The sequence below is a fragment of the Panthera onca genome, chromosome A2 (assembly GCF_046562875.1).
Source record: "Panthera onca isolate mPanOnc1 chromosome A2, mPanOnc1 haplotype 2, whole genome shotgun sequence".
Classification (NCBI taxonomy): domain Eukaryota; kingdom Metazoa; phylum Chordata; class Mammalia; order Carnivora; family Felidae; genus Panthera; species Panthera onca.
The window spans coordinates 6,975,034-6,996,405 of NC_138340.1; the positions used below are offsets into that span (position 1 = coordinate 6,975,034).

General features: G+C 43.2%; 1 protein-coding gene across 1 annotated transcript; it reads left to right on the top strand.

Annotated features, from left to right (window-relative positions):
- Window positions 1-863: 863 nt before the first annotated feature.
- On the top strand, window positions 864-16,335 carry ZNF317 (zinc finger protein 317). The gene is made up of 7 exons (XM_060630140.3): window positions 864-1,059; window positions 10,849-10,968; window positions 11,681-11,817; window positions 12,243-12,369; window positions 12,822-12,917; window positions 14,389-14,471; window positions 14,907-16,335. Exons 2-7 carry the CDS (start codon window positions 10,938-10,940, stop codon window positions 16,224-16,226), a joined length of 1,794 nt encoding a protein of 597 aa, XP_060486123.1. The 5' UTR covers window positions 864-1,059; window positions 10,849-10,937; the 3' UTR covers window positions 16,227-16,335.
- The last annotated feature ends 5,037 nt before the right edge of the window (window positions 16,336-21,372 follow it).

Genomic DNA, 21,372 nt, shown 5'->3' on the forward strand with positions numbered 1-21,372 from the left:
ATACAACAATAATCAGATTACTTACTTTTCCCATTTGAGTCTCACAATTTAGAAGCCAGCTCATTTACACAGAAGGGACAGACTATAGGCAACATACTGCAGTTGCCTGCCTTAGTGGAGTTGGGATTAGAACTCATGCTAAGAGGCAGGCATGGACTGCTTGCACTCCTCCTGGGCTCACCTTACCTCGATAAACACCCTCACTGGCAGCTGGGTCTCCTAACTTTCTAGTTCAGGTATTATAAAAGAGGAACACAAAATGCTAATCTGGACTTTTCTAAGTCCCGACACTACCTCTCTTGATTCTGGAACAAGGAAAACTTTTCCTTTTTTTTTTTTTTTTGGCAAAGTGATCAGGCTCTGGGGTGACGGTCAAGGTAGAACGGAACATTCCCTGGTGGACAGGACAAATCAAAAGGTTGAGGGTTTTGTCAAGGTTTACAGTGGACAAGTGGGAAGATGGGGTTGCTATTATTTGAGGTTGAGAGGGTGAAGTCAGGAGTTTGATTTGTGGCATTTTAAAATATCTAAGTGGAGAGTGCACGTCTCATACCATCTGGAATCCAGGGTAGAGGTGGGGGGCTGTGGGTGGAAATTTGAGCCTTGAGTGTATAAATAGTTCTAACACGGTGAGATTCGCTGCTACCACCAAAAGAATGATTATAAGACGAAAAGAAACCCGAGAACTGGGTTCTGGGACACTGGAACAGTTGGAAGTTGGGAAATGTGGATCGTTAGACTCCAGTTGGGCACCACCGCCATAACCGTCTAAACTCGAGAACTACATCTCCCAGAATCCTCTCTGCCCCAGGCTTCCGAGTTAGAAGCCGCCTTTGAAGTCCCGCGAGAGTTAGAAGGCGGAAGTGAAGCGGAAGCCATTGCTCTCGGGAGGCGATTGCGGCTATACACATGGGTAGAGGAGGCGTCCATCGCGGCTTTCTCCCGGTTGTTGGGGGCTCTCCACTTCCCCGCTACAGACAGCACCTGCTGTTTGAACTTGACGTCCTTTCAGCGGCAGCTTCCGTGACCTCCATTCCACCCAATTCTAACGTCAGCCTTGTAAGCCCCAATTTCCTCACTTAACCCTTTACCCTCGGTCTTCCCGAGGACACGAAAGGCCCATAGGGCAGGGAGGAGTAATTGGGGACAGAGACCTGGGACCGGAAAGCCAGGCAGCCCGGTGAGGAGTGTGCTTTAGACTCAGTGATCAACGACATGAAATGCTGGTACGCGAGGACTGAAATTTAGGACCGCTGTGTTTAGGACAAGGGGAGGCACTGATGATCTGGTTTAAAAAAAAAAAGAAAAAAAAAAGACCCCTTGGGGTGGAGAGGGAGAGGCCCCGCCCAGGTGAATTCAGGACTTTATTGGTGGGGTCTGTCCGGAACGGGAGACCGGGAGGGTAATACCTTCCTTTTCTTTTGCGGTCCGTTTTGTCCAATATTAATAGAGGCACACCGGCTTCCTATTAACATTTGTATTGAATGTTAAATCTTATATTTAAAACTTTTCCGTGAACTTCCCTGTTATTTTAGTTGACTGGTGTAAACAGCCTATAACTGGATTTAAAAGTTCACTTCAAAAAAAAAGTTCACCTCAACGTTCTGTTATTTAACCTGAGAGTTAGTCCATTAACATTTATTGTGATTACTATTTTGCATTGATTTTTACTATCTTATTGTGGTTGCTATTTATCCTTTTCCTTTCAAATATTTTTTTTTTATTTTTTTTAAACGTTTATTTATTTTTGAGACAGAGAGAGAGCATGAACGGGGGAGGGTCAGAGAGAGAGAGGGAGACACAGAATCGGAAACAGGCTCCAGGCTCCAGGCTCCAGGCTCCGAGCTGTCAGCACAGAGCCTGAGGCGGGGCTTGAACTCACGAACCATGAGATCATGACCTGAGCCGAAGTCAGACGCTTAACCGACCAAGCCACCCAGGCGCCCCTCAAATATTTTTTAATTGGAATATAAAACATGCAAAAAAAGTATGAAAACACTCTTTGCAAAAAAAAAAAAAATTTATATATGAAAACACACACTCTTAAAAGGACAGTGGTAAAGCGAATCTACAAACCAGACCAAGAAGGAGATTATGAAACATCGAACCTGTGTGGTCATTCCTGCATCCCCTTCATTCCCCATAAATTCCTTTAAGGATTTTACTGTTTATATGTTTTTCCAAAAATGCATTTCCTAATTTGGTAATTATTTGTGAATGGACTCACTCAAGTGCTTTCAGAGACGTTCTTTTTTCCATTAATGCAAGTACACTTTTTTTTTAAATTTTTTAATGTTTATTTTTGAGAAAGACTGTGTGAGCGGGGGAGGGGCAAAGAGAAGGAGACAGAATCGAAGCAGGCTCCTGGCTCCAAGCTGATTTGGGGCTGGAACTCACAAACCGTGAGATCATGACCTGAATGGAAGTCTACCGCTTAACTGACTGAGCTACCCAGGCGCCTCTGCAAGTACACTTTTTAATTTAGAGATTTTTAAGTACCTTGTAGATGAAGTGCATACACTTACCCATTCATTTTCAGACACTTCATGGCTTAAATTTTAGGGTCAGTTTAGAGTTCCCGATACTTGCGTTTTCTTTTTCCTTTTTTTTTTTTTAAGTTTATTTGTTTAGAGAGAAAGAAGAGTGAGAGCATGGGAAGGGCAGAGAGAGAGGGAGAGAGAGAATCCCAAGCAGGCTCCGCGCTGTCAGCACGAGCTTGAAGCGGGACTGGACCTCATGAACCCTGAGATCATGACCTGAGCTGAAACCAAGAGTGACACTTAACCGACTGAGCCCCCCGGGCACCCATGGAGTTTTTATTTTCAAGTTGTGTTGAATATGTATGTGAGTTTTTATAATGTTGGCATTATTTCATTGAATCTTACAATTAATCTTATTATATCTATTTATTGATATAGAATGTTTGCTTGTATATTCTACAATGCTTTTCAATGAAGTTTCAAAGGATTTAAGGAGTTGGGGCAGCTGGGTGGCTCAGCTGGTTGAGTGTCCAACTCCAGCTCAGGTCATGATCTCGTGGTTCATGAGTTCAAGCCCCACATCCAACTCTGTGCTGACAGCTCAGAGCCTGGACCCTGCTTCAGCCTCTGTGTCTCCCTCTCTCTCTGCCCCTCCCCTGCTCCCACTGTCTCTATCAGAAGTGAATAAATGTTAAAATTTTAATAAATACAGGATTTAAGGAGTGTGTGTGTGTGAGAGAGAGAGAGAGAGGGAGAGTTTTGTTGTTAGATTTATTTGTAGGATCTTTGTTTTTAGTACTTAGGAATTTTTTTTTTTTTTCCCAAGGGCTTGGTGTATTGAATTTGGGTTGGTTTTTGTGTAGTGTTTTGAATGTTCTTCATAGACAGTTTTATCCTCTGTAGAATAAATAGTAACTACTTTTATTTTCCGTTTGCATCATTCATTTTTTATTATTTACTTTGCTGGACTCGCTGGAGACTTCTGGTATCATTGAATGGAGTTTGGGCAGCAAACTCTAGGTAGTCCCATTTTTTCCCCCCAACCTTGAAGATAATTGACTTTTTATGTTGGTCGAAGCTTTTTTTTTTTTTTTTTTTTAAAGATAGTAAAGGAAACTCCCTTCTTTTCCTAGTTTAAGAGTTTTTTCTCAATGAAAGGTTTAGGCTTTTAACAAGTGAATTTTTTTTTTTTTCTGGAATCTGCTTTGATATCTGTTTATCTGTATATTTCTAGTACCTTAAACAGTGCCTGACTTGTGGTACTACTGTTGTGCATTGAATGCATGAGTGAATAGTGTGATTTTCTTACTTGTCTGGTAATGTGGCAAATTAAATCAATTGGTTTTCTAATGATTCATGACATTTGCGTTGGTAAATAACTTACTTGTAAAGGTAGGCACTACTGTATCATTTTTGTCTTCCATTTGCTAGTGTGTTTGGAGATTTGGATCCGTGTTTGAGTAAAATTGGCTTGTAATTTTCCTTTTCTGTTTCAGGTTTATGCCAGTCTCATAAAATGGGGTGGGAATATTCCATTTTTTCTAAACTCTGGAATATTTTGCCTAAGAATAGAATCACTTGTTCTGCAAAAGGGAGCTGCACCAGGAAAAAACCATTTAGGTCTGGGGTTTTCTTTGTGGAAATTTTTTGAGCAGTTGTTTCTTTGTTTCAGTTCCTTTAAAGGTCATAGGGCATCCAAGTTCTTTATTTCTTTATGGTCAGTAAAATTTCTTTAGGGATTTACTCATTCCTTCTAAGGTTTAAATTGTATAGTCAAAGTCGTTAATGTTTTTATTATATTTTTAATGTTTGTTACATCTGTAACATAATCTGGTTTTTCATTCATAGATTTTCCTTTTTTAAAAATAAAATAAGTCCTGCCAGAATTTTGTGAGTTTTGTTTTTCTTAGAGAACTTTTGCCTTGATTGAATGACTTCATCATATGTCTTTCATCTCATAACTTTCTGCTCTTTATAATTTTCTTCCTTTTACTTTTTTGCAGTATTTCTTTCCAGTTTCTAACATTGGATACCTGTCGCGTTCCAAAGAATTTCAGTGTATTTTATTATACTTCAGTTATAAATATTATGTATTATGACTTCTTTGACACGTGAATTATTTAGAATTTTTTTCTTTTTTAATACTCATTCCTGTGACATTTTTCTCGTTACCCTTTGGACACTGTTTGCTAACTTCATTGCATTGTTTTCAGAGATAGATGCCATTTTCTGAGACACGTTGTACCTGTTTTGGTTGGAGTTTATAGTAGCTAGGGTATACTGTTTCGTCTTGTTCAGTATGCGTATAGTTACTGAATCATCTGCTTGAACCGTGTTAGTGAGACCTCTGGTGGTGGCTTTATCCATGCTCCTTAGACTTCAGTCTTTTTTTATTTTTTATTTTTATTTTTTGAGTAGGCTCCATGCCCAGCATGAAGCCCAGTGCGGGACTTGAATTCACCACCCTGAGATCAAGACCTGATCTGAGATCAAGAGTTGAACGCTTAATCACCTGAGCCACCCAGGCGTCCCTCTATCTGTGTGTGTGTGTGTGTGTGTGTGTGTGTGTGTGTGTGTATTTGAGGCTGTTAAAACACATATATGTGCGCATATGTATATATACATATATATAGGGTTTTTTTCTTGAATTATACCTCTTTTCATTACGTAATACCTCAGTTTTCTCTGAACCTTTTTACCTTAGTTCTTTCTGTCGGATGCTAATGTATTTAAACCAGATTTAAAAGAAAAGTGTGTGTCTTGTATATCTTCTTTTTATTTCCATTCTTGCTATATCTTTGTTTTAGATGTCTGTTGTAAACAGCATATAGCTTGATTATTTGTTTAAAAGTTTTTTTGATGTTTGTTTATTTTTGAGAGAGAGAGAGAGAGAGACAAGAGTGTGAGCAGGGGAGGGGCAGAGAGAGAGGGAGACACAGAATCCAAAGCAGACTCCAGGCTCTGAGCTCTCAGCACAGAGTCTGACGCGGGGCTCAAACTCACGAACTGCAAGGTCATAAGCTGAGCCGAAGTTGGACACTTAATGGACTGAGCCACCCAGGCGCCCCTAACTGGGTTGTTTTTAACCTGTTTTGAGAATATCTATATTTTAGTTGAAGTATTTAGTCTATTAAATCTTGTGTGTTAATATATTTGCCTGTTGAATTTGTCCTTTTTCTATTTTTCCTTTCCTCTAGCTTCCTTTGATTTGAATGTTTTTTCATTTCACTTTTTTTCCTCCGTACATTTTGATTTTATATCCATATTTATTTACCTGAAGAGGTTAGCCTTAGAAGAGAGAGCAGACATCTCCTTGTTTGTAATAGGAGAGGAGGAGAGTATCACAGATCGGTTTTGGGAGGAATTTTGTTAGAACTTTATAGAAACCAGAAAGTTAGAAACACTCCTGTTAACTTTTTAAAAGTAAAGTATAATTTACCGTGAAGACAGTGCATAGATACTAGATCACTTTGATGAATTTTTTGACAGTTGTGTACATCGTGTAACCACTAGCTAAAAATAAATGTGAAGAGTATTTCAGTTGCCCCAGAAAGTTCCTCTTGCTTCTTCAGTTTCTCCATCTCATGCTCTTCCACCGAGGCAGCCGTTTTTTTTTTTTTTTTACTTCTATCGACTGAAATAAACAAGTTTTGCTAACAACCTAAATAAGTCCACCTACTCGTGGATGTCCTATGACTGGAATCGTAGAGCATTTTTTGTGTATAGTTTGTATTGGTCAGCGTCGTGGAGTTTCCACTGTGTTGTGTGTCTCAGTAGTTAGTGTTCGTTCAGTAATATTCCATTGCACATACCACAGTGTGTTTATCCGTTCTGTTGTTGATGGATATTTAGATTGTTTGCAGTTTGGGGCTATTATGAAACCAGATTGCTGTGAACATTTTGTATGAGTCTTTGTAACGTGTTTTAAAATTTTTCTCTTGGGGCGCCTGGGTGGCTCAGTCGGTTAAGCGTCCCACTTCGGCTCAGGTCATGATCTCACGGTCCGTGAGTTCGAGCCCCGCTTCGGGCTCTGTGCTGACAGCTCGGAGCCTGAAGCCTGCTTCCGATTCTGTGTCTCCCTCTCTCTCTGACCCTCACCCGTTCATGCTCTGTCTCTCTCTGTCTCAAAAATAAACATAAAAAAAAAATTTTTTTTTAAATAAAAAAATAAATAAAAATTTTCTCTTGGGTAAATATCTATGAGTGGAATGGCTGAGTCAAATGGTAAAGAAACTGGCAAAATGTTGTCCAAAGTAGTTGAACCAGTTCAACCTCAGCCACCCATCCTTGCCAACGTTTGATGTTGGCAGTCTTTTTTATTTTGGCCACTCTAGAGGGTTAAAATGCTGTATCTTTAGTTTTGTTTGCATTCATCTGATAACTGATGACGTTGAATACCTTTTGACAAGTTTGTTATATTTGTCATTACATTTTGTGCTTTAGCTTTTTTTTGTTGAATTGCATTTTAATTTTGTTTTATAGGAGTTCTTTATGTAATCTGAATGTATGAGCTCTTTGTTAAGTGTATGTACTACAATTATATTTTTTTAAGTGTATCTTGTGAGAGAGAGAGAGAGAGAGGGAGAGGGTGCATGCATGCACACACACGAGCAGCGGTGAGGGGCAGAGAGAGAGGGAGTGAGAATCCCAAGCAGGCTCTGTGCACTGTCAGCACGGAGCCCAATGCAGGGGCTTGATCCCATGATCCACAAGATCATGACCTGAACTGGAATCAAGAGCCAGACACCCCATACTACAAATATTTTTTCCCAATCTGTGGCTTGACTATTCATTTTGTTTACGGTTTATAGCAGCTTTATACATAATTGTGCAACTGTTTTTTTTGGAATTGAGTTATAATTGACAAAACGTTAGTTTTAGGTGTACAGTGTAATGATTTGATATTTGTGTATATTGTGAATTGAACACCACAATGAGTCTCTAGTTAACATCATTGCCATACAGAGTTACATTTTTTTTTTCTTGTGATGAAAACTTTCCAGATCTACTCTCTCAGCTACTTTCTTTTTTTTCCCTCGAAGTATAACAAACACAACGTTACAGTAGTTTGGGTGCAAAAACCTATTCTGTGCTCACAAGTGTAGCTACCATCTGTGACCATACAGTGTGTTACAATATCTTTGATTATATTCCTTATCGTTACCCTTCTCTAGCGACTTTTAAATATATACTACAGTATTAGTAACTAGTCACCATGCTGTGCATTGTATCTCCATGATTTACTCATTTTATAACTGGAACTTTGTACCTTTTGATGCTTTTCACCCATTTCACCCACCCTCTGATTCAGGCAGTCTGTTCTTTGTATCCATGACCTATTTTGTTTTGTTTTTTGAGATTCCACATAGAAGTAAAAATAGATATTTAGCTCTTTCTGTAGGATTTATTTCACTTTGCGCAATGCCCTCAAGGTGAATCCATGCTAGCAAATGGCTAGAGTTCATTTTTTTTTTTAAAGTTTATTTACTTATTTTGAGAGAGAGAGAGAATCCCAAACAGGCTCTGCAGTGTCAGTGCAGAGCCCAATGCAGGGCTCTATCTCATGAACCATGAGATCATGACCTGAGCTGAAATCAATAGTTGGATGTTTAACCCACTGAACCATCTGGGCACCCCACTTGTAAGATTCTTTTATGTGTTTCAGATATTAACTCTTTATCAGATATATGATTTGCAAATATTTTTTTGTTAGGTTGCCTTTAAAAAAAATTTTTTTTTAATGTTTATTCATTTTTGAGAGAGAGAGACAGGGCACTAGCAGGGGAGGGGCAGAGAGAGGGGGAGACACAGAATCCAAAGCAGGCCCCAGGCTCTGAGCTGTCAGCACAGAGCCTGACATGGGGCTTGAACTCACAAACCGTAAGGTCTTGACCTGAAGTCAGACACTTAACCGACTGAGCCACCCAGGCACCATGCCTTTTCATTTTGTTGATGGTTTCCTTTACCGTACAGAAGCTTTTTAGTTTGGTGCAGGCGCACTTATTTTTGTTTTTGTTTTCTTTGTTTTCCGTGTCAAATCAGAATTGGCAAGACCAGTGTCAGGGAGCTTACTGCCTATGTTTTGTTTCAGCTTTGTGGTTTTGGGTCTTACATTCATGTCTTTAATCATTTTGAGTTCATTTTTGTGTATGATGTAACATAGTGGTCCAGTTTCATTCTTTTGCATGTGGCCATCCAGTTGTCCCAACATTATTTATTAAAGAGACTGTCCTTTCCTTGTATATCCTTGGTTCCTTGTCATAAAGTAATTGACTGTGTATGTGTGCCTTTATTTCTGGGATCTCATTTCTGTTTCATTGATCTTTGTGTGTTTTATGCTAGACTATTAATTTTCTTCATGATTTTGTTTGAAAATTTGTATTTTTGGTAAAGGCCAATTTAATGATTTATTAATATTCTGTGTCTAGACTAAAATACTGTTGTGTAACTTAAGGTTGTTAAAATATTTTCTATGGTTTTTATGTTGTGGTTTCTGTTTCATCTCAGAAAGGTTTTTAATTCAAGTTGTTGCTTATGCAGTGATAAAAGAATGTAAAGTTCCTGTTACCCATTGAGTTCTTTCAGTGGCTTTTTTTTTTTTTTTTTTTTAAATAATGTCTACACCCAGCGTGGAGCTCAAACTCAGGACCCTGAGATCAAGAGCTACATGGTCTCCCAACTGGAACCAGCCAGGTGCCCTTGGTACCATTTGTTTGTTTAATGTTTGTTTATTTTATTTTATTTTATTTTATTTTATTTATTTATTTTTTTAATGTTTTTATTTATTTTTGAAGGATAGAGAGACCGAGCATGAGCAGGGGAGGAGCAGAGAGAGAGGGAGACATAGAATTTAAAGCAGGCTCCAGGCTCTGAGCTGTCAGCCCAGAGCCCGACGCGGGGCTTGAACTCACGAACTGGGAGATCATGACCTGAGCCAAAGTCGGACGCTTAGCCGACTGAGCCACCCAGGCGCCCCTAATGTTTGTTTATTTTTGAGAGAGAGCACACATGTGAGCTGAGGAGGGGTAGAATGAGAGGGGACAGAGGATCTGAAGCAGGCTCTATCCAGTCTCTGAGCTGTCAGGACAGAGCCTGATATAGGGCTCAAACTCATGAATCATGAGATCATGACCTGAGCCGAAGTGGGACGCTTAACCACTCAGTACCATTTGTTAAAAAGACTGCTTTCCCTACTGAATTGCTTTGTTCTCTTAATGAAAATCGTTTGTACATATGTAGGTTTGTTTCTAACTCTGTTCTGTTCTAATGACCTGTTTGTCTGTTACTTATTCCATCCATTACTGTGATAAAGTTAGTACAAATCCTCTACGTTTGTTTTTCTTTCTTAACATTGTTCCTGCTCCTCTAGATCTTTTGCATTTTGGTTCACATTTTAGATTTGGTCTGTAAACTCATTTTTTTTTTTTTTTTGGGGGGGATTACTGTGAAATGAAAATAAGATTACTTGTTGAAAGCGTAATGATGAGACAGTTTTTGATTTGGGAAAAACTGGCAAGATTTCTACACAGTTTTTAGGCGACTGGAAGGTCAGGTTGCCTGGTAGGCTTTTCTTGAATATAAATACTCCTTTTGCAGCTGAGTTTGGGAGGTTACCAGTTGTGTGCAGACTGGTCTTGCCAATTACCTTCAGAGAGGAGGTGAATGGTTGGAATGAATCATCCAAGGTTGGTCCTTTGGCTGGTAGGAATTATATGGGCAGAGAGTCATAGAAGTGACGGATATTGATGATGACTTCCCGCTGGGTAGGCGGGGTGGTGAGAGGAGGAATTTGCTGTTAGAGAGCAAGATGGAAGCAGCATGGGTGGCCTGGAATCCTCTCTCAAGTGAGAGAGGTCGTGTGAGAAGAGTGTTGGAGAAGAGGTTTTTGTTCAGAGAGATTTTGGAATCATTGCCTGCGAGGTGAAGCTGATTCCAGTGATGACACGGCCTGGGCTGTGGCCAGGGTGTGTGTGTGGGTGTGGAGTGAGTGGCCAAAAGGCACTGGAGGTTGGAACGCGTGGCTATAGGTGGACCGACCCCACGGCTACTAGAACCATCCTAAACCATGGTAAGCCTTGAAGTTGAAAGGAAGACAAGTCTGGAGCCCAAGTGTTTGACAAGTAAAGGAGTCTGATGGAGTTGTGCTTGGCAACAGATCACACGGGAGAGTGGATCTGAATCTTATTAGGCACATTAGGGACCTTCTCCACATTGGCCCAGAGGACTCACCTGAGTAAGGTAAAGGCCCAAGATCAGACAGAACTTGCTGCTCCAAAGAAGAGATGGTGGAAAACCAAAGTCAGAATTGTCCTGTGAGCGGAGAGGTGGGAAGTCTTTGTCCTACTGGTCTTTTTCTCATTTACTACAGATGCCTGCTCGAAGAGTCCCGTGACGGCGAGAGGGAAGCCTCCTGCTGCCAGTGCCCTATTCTGGCAGATTGACTGTCGTTCTCACAGGATGGCAGCTCCTGGTCTGTCTCCCACGTGTGGTAAGTTCCTGGGGTGGTAATGAGCGCCCTCAGAAGTCGTGTGTACGTGGCCCCTGGACTTCCCGGAGATCAGGGGTGTGCATGGCTAGGGGGAGGTCTGCCAGGAAGGGTGGAGGAACTGACAAGGGGTGGGGGCAGAGTCGTGGGAGCCCCCCACGTGACTGTCTGACTTGTGGGTTTGGGTGAAGTAGGGATTGTGTGTGGTTGGTGTGTAAGGAAAGACAGGTCGTGGGTAACCCTGTTACCTATTTATCATTACTGTTCTCATTATTATTAAATATTTTATCTGTAAGTGATCTCTACTCCCAGCATGAAGCTCAGACTCATAGCCCTGATATCAAGAGTTGTGTGCTCCACTGACTGAGCCTGTCAGACACCCGTTTTGGTTTTTTTTTTAGTTATATTTGTTATTTATGCCGTATTACTGTGAAAAATCTGAGCCAAGTAAACGCTCTCCCTGCTAGAGCTTTAATTTCTTCACTCATTGGTTGAGAGCGTGTATTGCTTTTTTATGGGTATGTCAGCCTGCCGTCCTTTCCCCTGTCCCTGAGTGGGGCAGGGCCCCTCTGGCCTGTTACAAGACATGGTGTGTGTGAGACAGACGAGGATAGGCACTGCACACCACACCTAGCATACTTCCAGTTGCACGGGCAGCTTCCTGATCTGTGAGTGTCGGGCAGGCTTTAATCCTCATGGATCCACTCCTCTCCAGCTGCGTCCATCCAGGACCCTGCCTATATCCAGGAGTCAGAGATTCATCCCTCCAGAGACCATTCCTGTCCCCAGGATGTGGACCTGTTTGCTTGCAGTGGCCTGGAGCCTCCTGCGCCAACCAGTGTGGGTTCTCAGGTAGAAGATCTCTGGGCCCCTGGGGGTGGGAGAGGCACTTCCCTAGGATGCCCCCAGTGCCACCTGTTAGAGTTCTTTTAGAGCCTCACCCAGGCTGATCACTGCCTGATCAGGGCACAGGAGAAAAAGCCAGAGACAGGTGCAAGGCCGTCCTGGTATCAGGGACGTAAGGGGAAATGACTAACGTAGCAGGTGTTTCTCTCATAATACAACTCAGAATGCTCAGGCCAGGCTAGAAGTGGAGAGATTTGGTCCCAGGTCAGCAGTGTTTCATGTGATGCGATGAGATCACCTCCTAGTGAAGAGTCCCCAGAACCACATCTGGAAGTCCTGTGTTCAGAGTCTCTCATGCCCAGCCTCAGTCCATCTCTGTGGACACAGACGGGACGGTTTCTTACTGACCCCAAATATGTGTGGTGATTCAGGAGTCAGTGACTTTCCAGGACGTTGCTGTGGACTTTACTGAAAAGGAATGGCCCTTGCTGGATTCTTCACAGAGAAAACTGTACAAAGATGTGATGTTGGAGAACTATAGCAACCTTGCTTCAGTGGGTAAGGCTGGACTCATTTCTCTGTTCGTGTGGCAGATGTTTTTGTTTTAAGTACTTGCTGTGACCCAGGGACTGTGGGGATTTGGAACACAACGTGAACAAGCCGTCCTGATACCCCCCCCCCCGCCCCCCATGGTGACCCCCAGCGGTTGCCGAGACCTGCCCATTGCATTGACCGTGGAGGTCAGCAAGTGTGTCTGAGCCTGGGCATAGGTTTCTGAGTTGAGCAATCTTCATTCTTTTGAAGGGCAAAGCGTGTCGGTGTTTGTGGCTTTGTGTTTTATGAAAGCCTTTCACTGTGTTTCTTAGAAATTGGGCACCACCATTTCGCTGCTCCTAAGTCAGACTTGTCCACCTTCAGAGCACTGAAGATCAAAACATTGACCCCAGCCTAACGGAAGGGGTTGTCCTCTGCACGATCCTCCCCCAACATGTGTCTTTCCCCGTGAGTAGGGTATCAGGTGGGCAAACCCAGCCTTATCTCCCACTTGGAACAAGAAGAGGAGCTGAGGACAGAGGAGAGGGGACTTCACCGAGCCACATCTCCCGGTAAGCACCAGGCAGACATGGGTGCTTCTGGGCACCTGATTTACTCAGTGATGCCGGGCAGGGAGGTCCATGAGGAAATGTCAGCCAGGGAAATCTGAGAATGCCCCGTCTCCATTTTCGCACAAGTCCTTTGGTCTCACTGTCCTCTCTTATGTATGTACGTCTGTGTTTCTTCCTTTTCTCTTCCTTTTATCTATCTGCTGACTGACTTATTCACTTATTGGTTTACTTACTTTCCACTGAGATACTAACTGTTAGTTTCAGGTGTACAACATAGTGACTCAATTTTTGTATGTATTGCAAAGGGATCACCACAGTAAATCTGATTAACATCCGTCACCACACAGGTACAGAACAATTTTTTTCTTGTGATGAGAACTTTTAAGATTTACTGTCCTAACAACTTTTTTGTTAAATTTATTTTGAGAGAACGAGTTGGGGAGGGGTGGAGAAAGCGTGAGGGAGAGAGAATCCCAAGCGGACTCTGCACCCTCAGCGCAGAGCCCGACGTGGGACTCGATTCCGTGAACCATGAGACCATGACCTGAGCCGAAATCAAGAGTCAGACATTTAACCAGCTAAGCCACCCCACTCCCCTCTTAGCAATTTTCAGTATAATACAGACTTATTAATTATAGTCACCATGCTGTACCCTACAGCCCAGGACTTACTTGTTTCCCAACTGGAAGTTTGTACCTTTTGACCCCCTTCACACCTATTTTGCCCACCCACCACCTCTGACAACCATCACAGTGTTCTCTGTATCCACGAGCTCAGTTCTTGTGTTTTGTTTTGGGGGGTGGTAGTTGTTTTGTTTTGTTTTGTTTTTTTAGATTCTACACAGAAGTGAGATCATGCAGTCTGTCTCTGTCTTATCTTAGCATTATGCCCTCAAGACCCATCTGTGTGGTTGAGTAGGAAGAGTTCCTTCTTTTTATTCTTTTACGGCTGAATAATAATCTACTGTGTGTATACACCACATTTTATTTATTCATCTGTCAAAGGACACTTAGATTGATTCCATACCTCGGCTATTGTAAATAGTGTTGTTGTGAACATGGGGGTGTGGATATCTTTTCAAGGTAGTGTTTTTGCTTTCTTTGGGTAAATCCCCAGAAGCAGAATTGCTGGGCTTCGTGTGTAAATTTGACCTGTCCACGTGAGCTTTGTCCCATTCTTTCATACTCTGCACCCCTGATTGTACCCTTCTGTTGTTATCCGTGTTACTCTTTGAAGAGTTATTCCTTAGTGAATCTAGTTAAGTGTCTCCTCCGCCATCACCAGGTATCTCACAGAGCCACATTGCACAGGCATTTTTATCCCCATGTATGTTCTTCCTTTCAACATCGCTTTTCCTTCTTTAAGGTTAGTTTTGCAAAGAAATCCCGTTTTCATCAGCTGTCATCTCACTGTTTTCTTTCTCCAGCCAACATTTCTTTCTTCAGGTTAATATTTTTCCAATTTGTTGCAGATTGGGAGACTCCATCTAAAAGCAAATGGTCCATTCTCATGGAAGACATTTTTGGCAAGGAAACACCCCGTGGTGTGACAGTGGTAAGGTTTTCTTGGGATGATCCCTGGTTTTCCGGACGGGAGAAGGCTGGGGCAGCCTGTTAGAAAAGCAGCTCAGGAACCAGTGAGTGGTATTCCCTGAGAGGCACCTGTTTCAGACACTGTTTCCCACAGCTTTGGGGGAAAACCCTAAACCTAGCCTCAGATAATGAGCATTGGGGTTCAATTCAGGTTTAAACAGTAAACAGTAAAAGCTTTGTGAACGTTACTCATGTGGGGCCTCAGGGCGTAGCCTCCACCGTTTCATTTGCTAGACCCCAAGTGGGACGTGAACAGTACTGTTGCACTCCAGTCACAGCGTCATTGGTCATAGGGCCTGTTTCTACTCCTGTGAGTGTACATGGGGAGGACTGGATGGCTCTTAGGGGCGTGGGGAGCTGTGGGAAACGCCCTAGTCACTCCTCTCTCAATCATCAGGAAAGAACACGTCTTGGGGAGAAACCCGCCGAGTACACTCACCTGTTTGAAGTCTTCAGCATGGGCACCCACCTTACCCAGCAAATGGGAAGGCACCCTGGCAAGAGGCCCTATCACCGGCGGGACTGTGGGGCGGCCTTTAAGAACAGGTCACCTCTAACCCAACACGTGAGCATTTACAACGGGAGAAAAATGCACGAATGCCACCAGTGCCAAAAAGCCTTCACGACGAGTGCTTCCCTCACGCGGCACAGGAGGATCCACACTGGGGAGAAGCCCTACGAGTGCAGCGCCTGCGGGAAAGCCTTCAATGACCCCTCCGCCCTTCGGAGTCATGCACGAACTCACCTCACGGAGAAGCCCTTTGACTGCAGTCAGTGTGGAAACGCCTTCCGAACCCTCTCCTCCCTGAAGATACACATGAGAGTTCACACCGGGGAGAGACCTTACAAGTGTGATGAGTGTGGGAAGGCGTACGGCAGGAGCTGCCACCTCATTGCACACAAACGGACACACACTGGAGAGCGACCGTATGAATGTCACGACTGTGGGAAAGCCTTCCAGCATCCCTCACACCTCAAAGAGCACGTCCGAAATCACACTGGAGAGAAACCCTACGAATGCACACAGTGTGGGAAAGCCTTCCGATGGAAGTCGAACTTCAACTTGCACAAGAAGAACCACATGGTGGAGAAAACGTACGAGTGTAAAGAATGTGGGAAATCCTTCGGCGATCTCCTGTCACGGAGGAAGCACATGAGAATTCATATTGTGAAGAAACCCATCGAATGTAGACAGTGTGGGAAGGCGTTCAGAAACCAGTCCATCCTGAAGACGCACATGAATTCCCACACCGGAGAGAAGCCGTATGGGTGTGATCTGTGTGGGAAAGCCTTCAGTGCGAGCTCAAACCTGACCACACACAGGAAAATACACACTCAGGAGAGACGCTATGAGTGTGCCGTGTGCGGGAAAGTGTTTGGGGATTACTTGTCCCGGAGGAGGCACATGAGTACTCATCTCGTAAAGAAACGTGTTGAGTGCAGGCAGTGTGGGAAAGCCTTCAGAAACCAGTCCACCCTCAAGACACACATGAGAAGTCACACAGGAGAGAAGCCGTACGAGTGCGATCACTGTGGGAAAGCCTTCAGCATAGGCTCAAACCTGAACGTGCACAGGAGGATACACACCGGGGAGAAGCCCTACGAGTGCCTGGCCTGCGGGAAGGCCTTCAGCGACCACTCATCGCTTCGCAGTCATGTGAAAACTCACCGGGGAGAGAAGCTCTTCGTGTCTTCTGTGTGGAAAAGGCTCCAGTGATGTGTCTGCCTTCAGGGAAACACGAGAGCTCAGACGGGGCCCAGTTGGTGTCATGGCTGGGAAAGACTTGTTTTTCCTCATCACTGTGGGCATTCTCGAGAACTCATGCTAGGGGACAAAACTATACCTGTGGTATGCAGGAGTCAGGTGCGCATTCAGCTCTTAAAAATAAAAAATGAGAACTTAGGGAGAGAGACCGTAGCTTGGTATTTTATGTCAGAATGACCTTAGCACCACCAGCACCTTCTGGGCATACGAGCGAGCACACCAGGGACTTACTGGTCTCACACCGTATTCTTGATGAACAAAATCATACTAAAGAGAAAAACCTATAAAATAGGAATGTGGGAAAGTCTATAAGAGAGGTCAGCAAACTGGCCGACTGTCTATTTTTGTATGGCTTGCAAACTAAGAATAGTTGATAACATTTTTAAAGAAGAAAAACATGTGGCAAACACCACATGTGACTCACAGAGCCTAAAACACCTACTTTCTGGCCCTTTACAGAAAAACCCAGCCAGCCCTTGGTCTACAGGAACAGTTCTAACCTGGTGGTGATTTTGCTTATCTGGAGACATTTTTTATTGTGAAAACTGGGCGGGGGGTGGGGTGCTACTGGCATATAATGCCCGGGAGCCCCTGCAGGAGAGAATTATGTGGCCCCAAATGTCAGTATTACTGAGGTTGAGAAACCATGGCCTACAACAATTGCTCAGTTTTTATGAAACGTACTCACACTAGGAGACATTTCTGTTTAAAACTTCAAAAAGCCTAGCCAATGGAATTCTTTCAGGAAACGTGAGAACCCACACCGCGGACGGCCCGCGTGTGGAGATGATTTTAGCCGCAGCCCCCTCACTTGTGCTCATGAGAATTCATACCCTGATGGAATTTTCTAGTGAATCATGAAATTGCATTCGTCAGTCTTTCATCATGAAAACAGACCCTCACTCATTAATTTGTAGTCTTTATTCTTAAGATCATGCTCCTCTAACACTTGGGCTTCATTACAGGTTTGTATATAGTATTATTATAATTCCATCCTTGATATGTGTTCATTTCCTTTTGGATAACTCCCTTGACCAGTGGACTGTTTGGCATTGTGTTAAATGCTATGTAACATGTGGGTATTTTTAGTACCTGTTTGTTACGAGTGTCTAAGTCAGATGCGTTGCTATCAGGGCATGATGTCTTCATCAGATGGATCCTCTGGAATGTTCTGGGCCTCCTGTCCCTGCAGGAGTGACATACACTTCTCGTTGCTCTCCCGGTGTCTCATCTTTCACATCAAGAAAATCCAAGTTTTGTCAGATTACTAAGATACCCTAGTTTTAGAAGTCTCTTAATGAGTTTTCCACAACTATTACAGTCTTTATGTCACAACCTGGCCATTGACCGATAAGCAGATGTCACTGTATGGGCTGTTGACAAGAGAGCTCTTGAAAAGGGATTTTTCTTACCTGCATTCTTCTACAGATTTTGTTTTTGCTCTTTTCCCTACTTCTCACCTTGCAAGGAGACCAAGTACCTAGTGTTCAAAGATACGTCTTTTGACCATGAGGCTGCAAGCCACAGGCTAAAGATGATCCTGCAGAAAAGGCACAATGATCCTGGCCCCTCCAGTCACTTCTTTGTCTACACTAGCCGTGGATATATTATTTCCAGACTTCCTATTACATGAGAAAAAAATAAAACTGGTTATTGGCTTAAGCTGCTTTGGATATTTCATTGTTTATGAATTTAATAATTTTTTATTGGTGGGGGGAGGGTTCTGTTACTCCCAAGTGGATGCGATCTGTAATACATGCATCGAGTCATTGGTAAGGTTTTATAGCTGCTGTGTGTGGACATAATCTGCTTATACTTTTAATTGTTGAATATGGGTTGTTTTTTTTTTTTTTTTACATCTTTAATCCATGTTTTAAAATTGTGTTTCAAGTCTCCGATACGCTTAAGTATTTATTTTCTTGATTTGAAGTGTCTCAGTCTTTACTGAAGCCCCAAGAAGCAGATACCATCATGATCTCCCTTTTGCATAAGGAGAATCTAAGGCAAGCAAGATTAGGTTGCTTGTCTGAGTTCAACCCACAAACAGGTAGTAGTGCTTCTGTGTCGAGCCCTGTTCTGTCTGTGCCCCACATCTGTAGCAGCAAATTGGGATTTTTGCCTTCACGGTGCTTTCTTTCCGCTTAGGGTAAGGCACCCCGTAAACAAATGAGTCTGTAGATACATTGTATACTGCAAGGTGGTTAACGCAGTGGAGGAAAAGCTAAGCATGGTGATGATGAGACAGAATGTGGGGGTTCAGAGCTGTTGGGTGGAAATCCTTCACCTTAGGGGGCATTTGAGCAGAGATGTAAACTGACAGCACCATGTTGTAATCTGGGGTGGAGCACCCTTGGCAGTTCAAAGGCCATGAAAAAAAAAACAACAACTGCTTGGGACACATGCAGTAGCACAGGGGCCAGTGGAGCAAGCCTGGGAGTCCCAAGACGATGAGGCTAGAGCTGGGTCAGGGTGCCAGTCACGGGGGCACCCTGTGGATTTCCTGGAAGGACTTTGCCTTGTATTCTCCCGTGTTGTGGGAAGTCAGTGGAGGGTTTTGAACAGAGGGGTTGGCAACTAGTTTCTGAATCGCTGGCTTCTGGGTTGACAGGTTAAGGAAGGACAAGGGCACAAACAGGGCCATTAGAAAGCTCTTGCAGAATTCAGGGTAGATACAGTGGTGGCCAGCTGAGTAGTAGCGGGGGAGGCTCGAGGATCCCACTGATGAACGTAGTGGCAATTTTCATTTCCAGATAGTGGCCTTTTGTATCCCCCTGCAGCGTACCTTTTCTGTTGCTGGTGTACAGTTTGTGATTCCCGTTCTTCCCAGTTGTGAACAATGCTGCTTTAAGAAGTTGGGTCCGCGCTTTCTGGAGCGTCGGTGAGTTATTCCAGGAGTGTGAATTGCTGGGTTGTGAGGTCTGTGCGTGTTCAGCTTACCGGTATGAGCACCAAAGTCATTTCTGCAGTGGTTGTGTAAGGACCGGGATGTGTGCATGTGGTAACACTTGAAACAAGGTCTACTGAAGCGCACAGAAGTTCTTAACCCACACATGTACAGCTACGTTATTACACCGAGCAAATCCATGTAATCACCAGACAAGAAAAAACACGACCAGGGTAGCTGATACCCTTTCTTGCATATGCAGGTGGCAAACCCGTCCCTACTCTCCACAGGTAACCGGTGTTCTGACTGACGGCATGGCTTGGGTTCTTTGTTTTCAAACTCTACAAATGGAACCGAACAGGGTGTGTTCTTTTGTGTCTATCTGATTTTGCCCAGTATTTCTGTTAAATTGACCCTTATTATTTAGAGTATCTCTAAGTGCATTTTTGTGTGTGTTCTGTTTGCATATTCCACAGTTATTTAAGTACTTTGTGTCGGTTTACATTCCACGTTTCAGTTTGGGGCTCTTGTGAATGATGCTGCTATGGACACACTTTAACGTTTCTGATGGTGCACAGGTGCATGTATTTCTCTTGGGTCTATGCCCTGGACTGAAATTTATGGGTCGAGTGGGGTGCATATGTTTATTCTTTGTACATGATGCCAATTTTCCAAAGTGGTTGTGCAACTTTGTTTTGCAACAAGCTATTTTATGACATTGGATACGATGCTGAAGTTGCCTGCCTTTTTCTTCCTGTGATTTATATATTCCACGTATATATTCCACAAAACTCTGGATGAGTTTTGTACATACCTTCTCCCACTCTGGTGCATGTCTCCAGTGTTCTAATAGGTGTATTTTCATGAGATGAGTTAATTTTAATGTCCTTGAATCTTTATGGACAGCACTCTTCTGTACCTGTGTAAGAAATATTTGCCTACCCAGAAGGCAGGATGACATTCTATAATTTCTTCTGCAAGTTGTTTTTTCCTTTAATATATATACCTTTAGATCTGCAGTCATGTGAGATTGATTTTTGTGTGTGTTGTGTGAGGTTAGATTAAGTTTTATTTTTTCCATATTAACCCAGCATTATTTACATAAAAAGTATATCTTGGGGCACCTGGGTGGCTTAGTTAGTTAAGCATCTGACTCTTGATTTTAGCTCAAGTCATGATCTCATGGTTGGTGAGTTTGAGCTTTGTATCAGTCTCTGCTGAGTGTGGAGCCTGCTTGGGATTCTCTCTCTGTCTTTTCCCTGCTCATGCTCGCTCACTCGCTTTCTCTCTGTCTCCCCCCCCACCCCCTTTCCCCTGCTCGTGCACTCTCTCACAATAAATGAATAAGATGCCTGAGTGACCAGTCAGTTAAGCAGTGGACTCTTGATTTCAGCGCAGGTAATGATCTTGAAATTCATGGGATTGAGCCCCACATCAGGTTCCTTGCTGACACTGTGCATAGTCGGCTTCTGATTCTCTCTCCCTTTATCTCTGCCCCTCCCCCTCTCATGCTTGCCCTCTCTCAAATAAGTAAACATTAAAAAAAAGTATGTGTTTGCCCTAGGAATTTGAGATGTTACCTTTGTCATGTGTGTGTACACACATGTGCGCGCGCGCGCGCACACACATATTTTTTGGAGGGGTAGAGGAAGAGGGAATCTTTTTTTTTCTAAGGATCTTTTTTTCATGTTTGTTTTTGAGGGAGAGACAGTGCAAGTGGAGGAGGGCAGATAGAGAATCCAAAGCAGGCTCTGTACTGTCAGCACAAAGCCTGACATGAGACTTGAACCCTGGAACCATGAGACCATGACCTGGGCTGAAGTTGGATACTCAACTGACTGAGCCACCCAGGTGCCCGGGGAGAGAGAGAGAATCTTAAGCAGGCTTCATGCCCAGCATGGAGCCCAATGCAGGGCTTGATCTCATGACTGTGAGATCAAGACCTGAGCCGACATCAAGAGTTGGACACAACCAACTGAACTACCTGGGCATCCCACCTTTGTCATATCTTGAATTCCAGATGTCTAATTCTGGACTTTATTCTGCTGATTTATTTGTTCATGTACCATGCCACAGTATTTAAATTATAAGAAGCTTTATAATAAGTCTTAATGTCTGGAATGTCTAGTTCCCCCTCACGGTTTTTCTTTTTCAGTGTTTTCCTACGTTTTCTTGCTTGTTTGGGGTTTTTTTAAGATTTTTTTTTTTTTATAA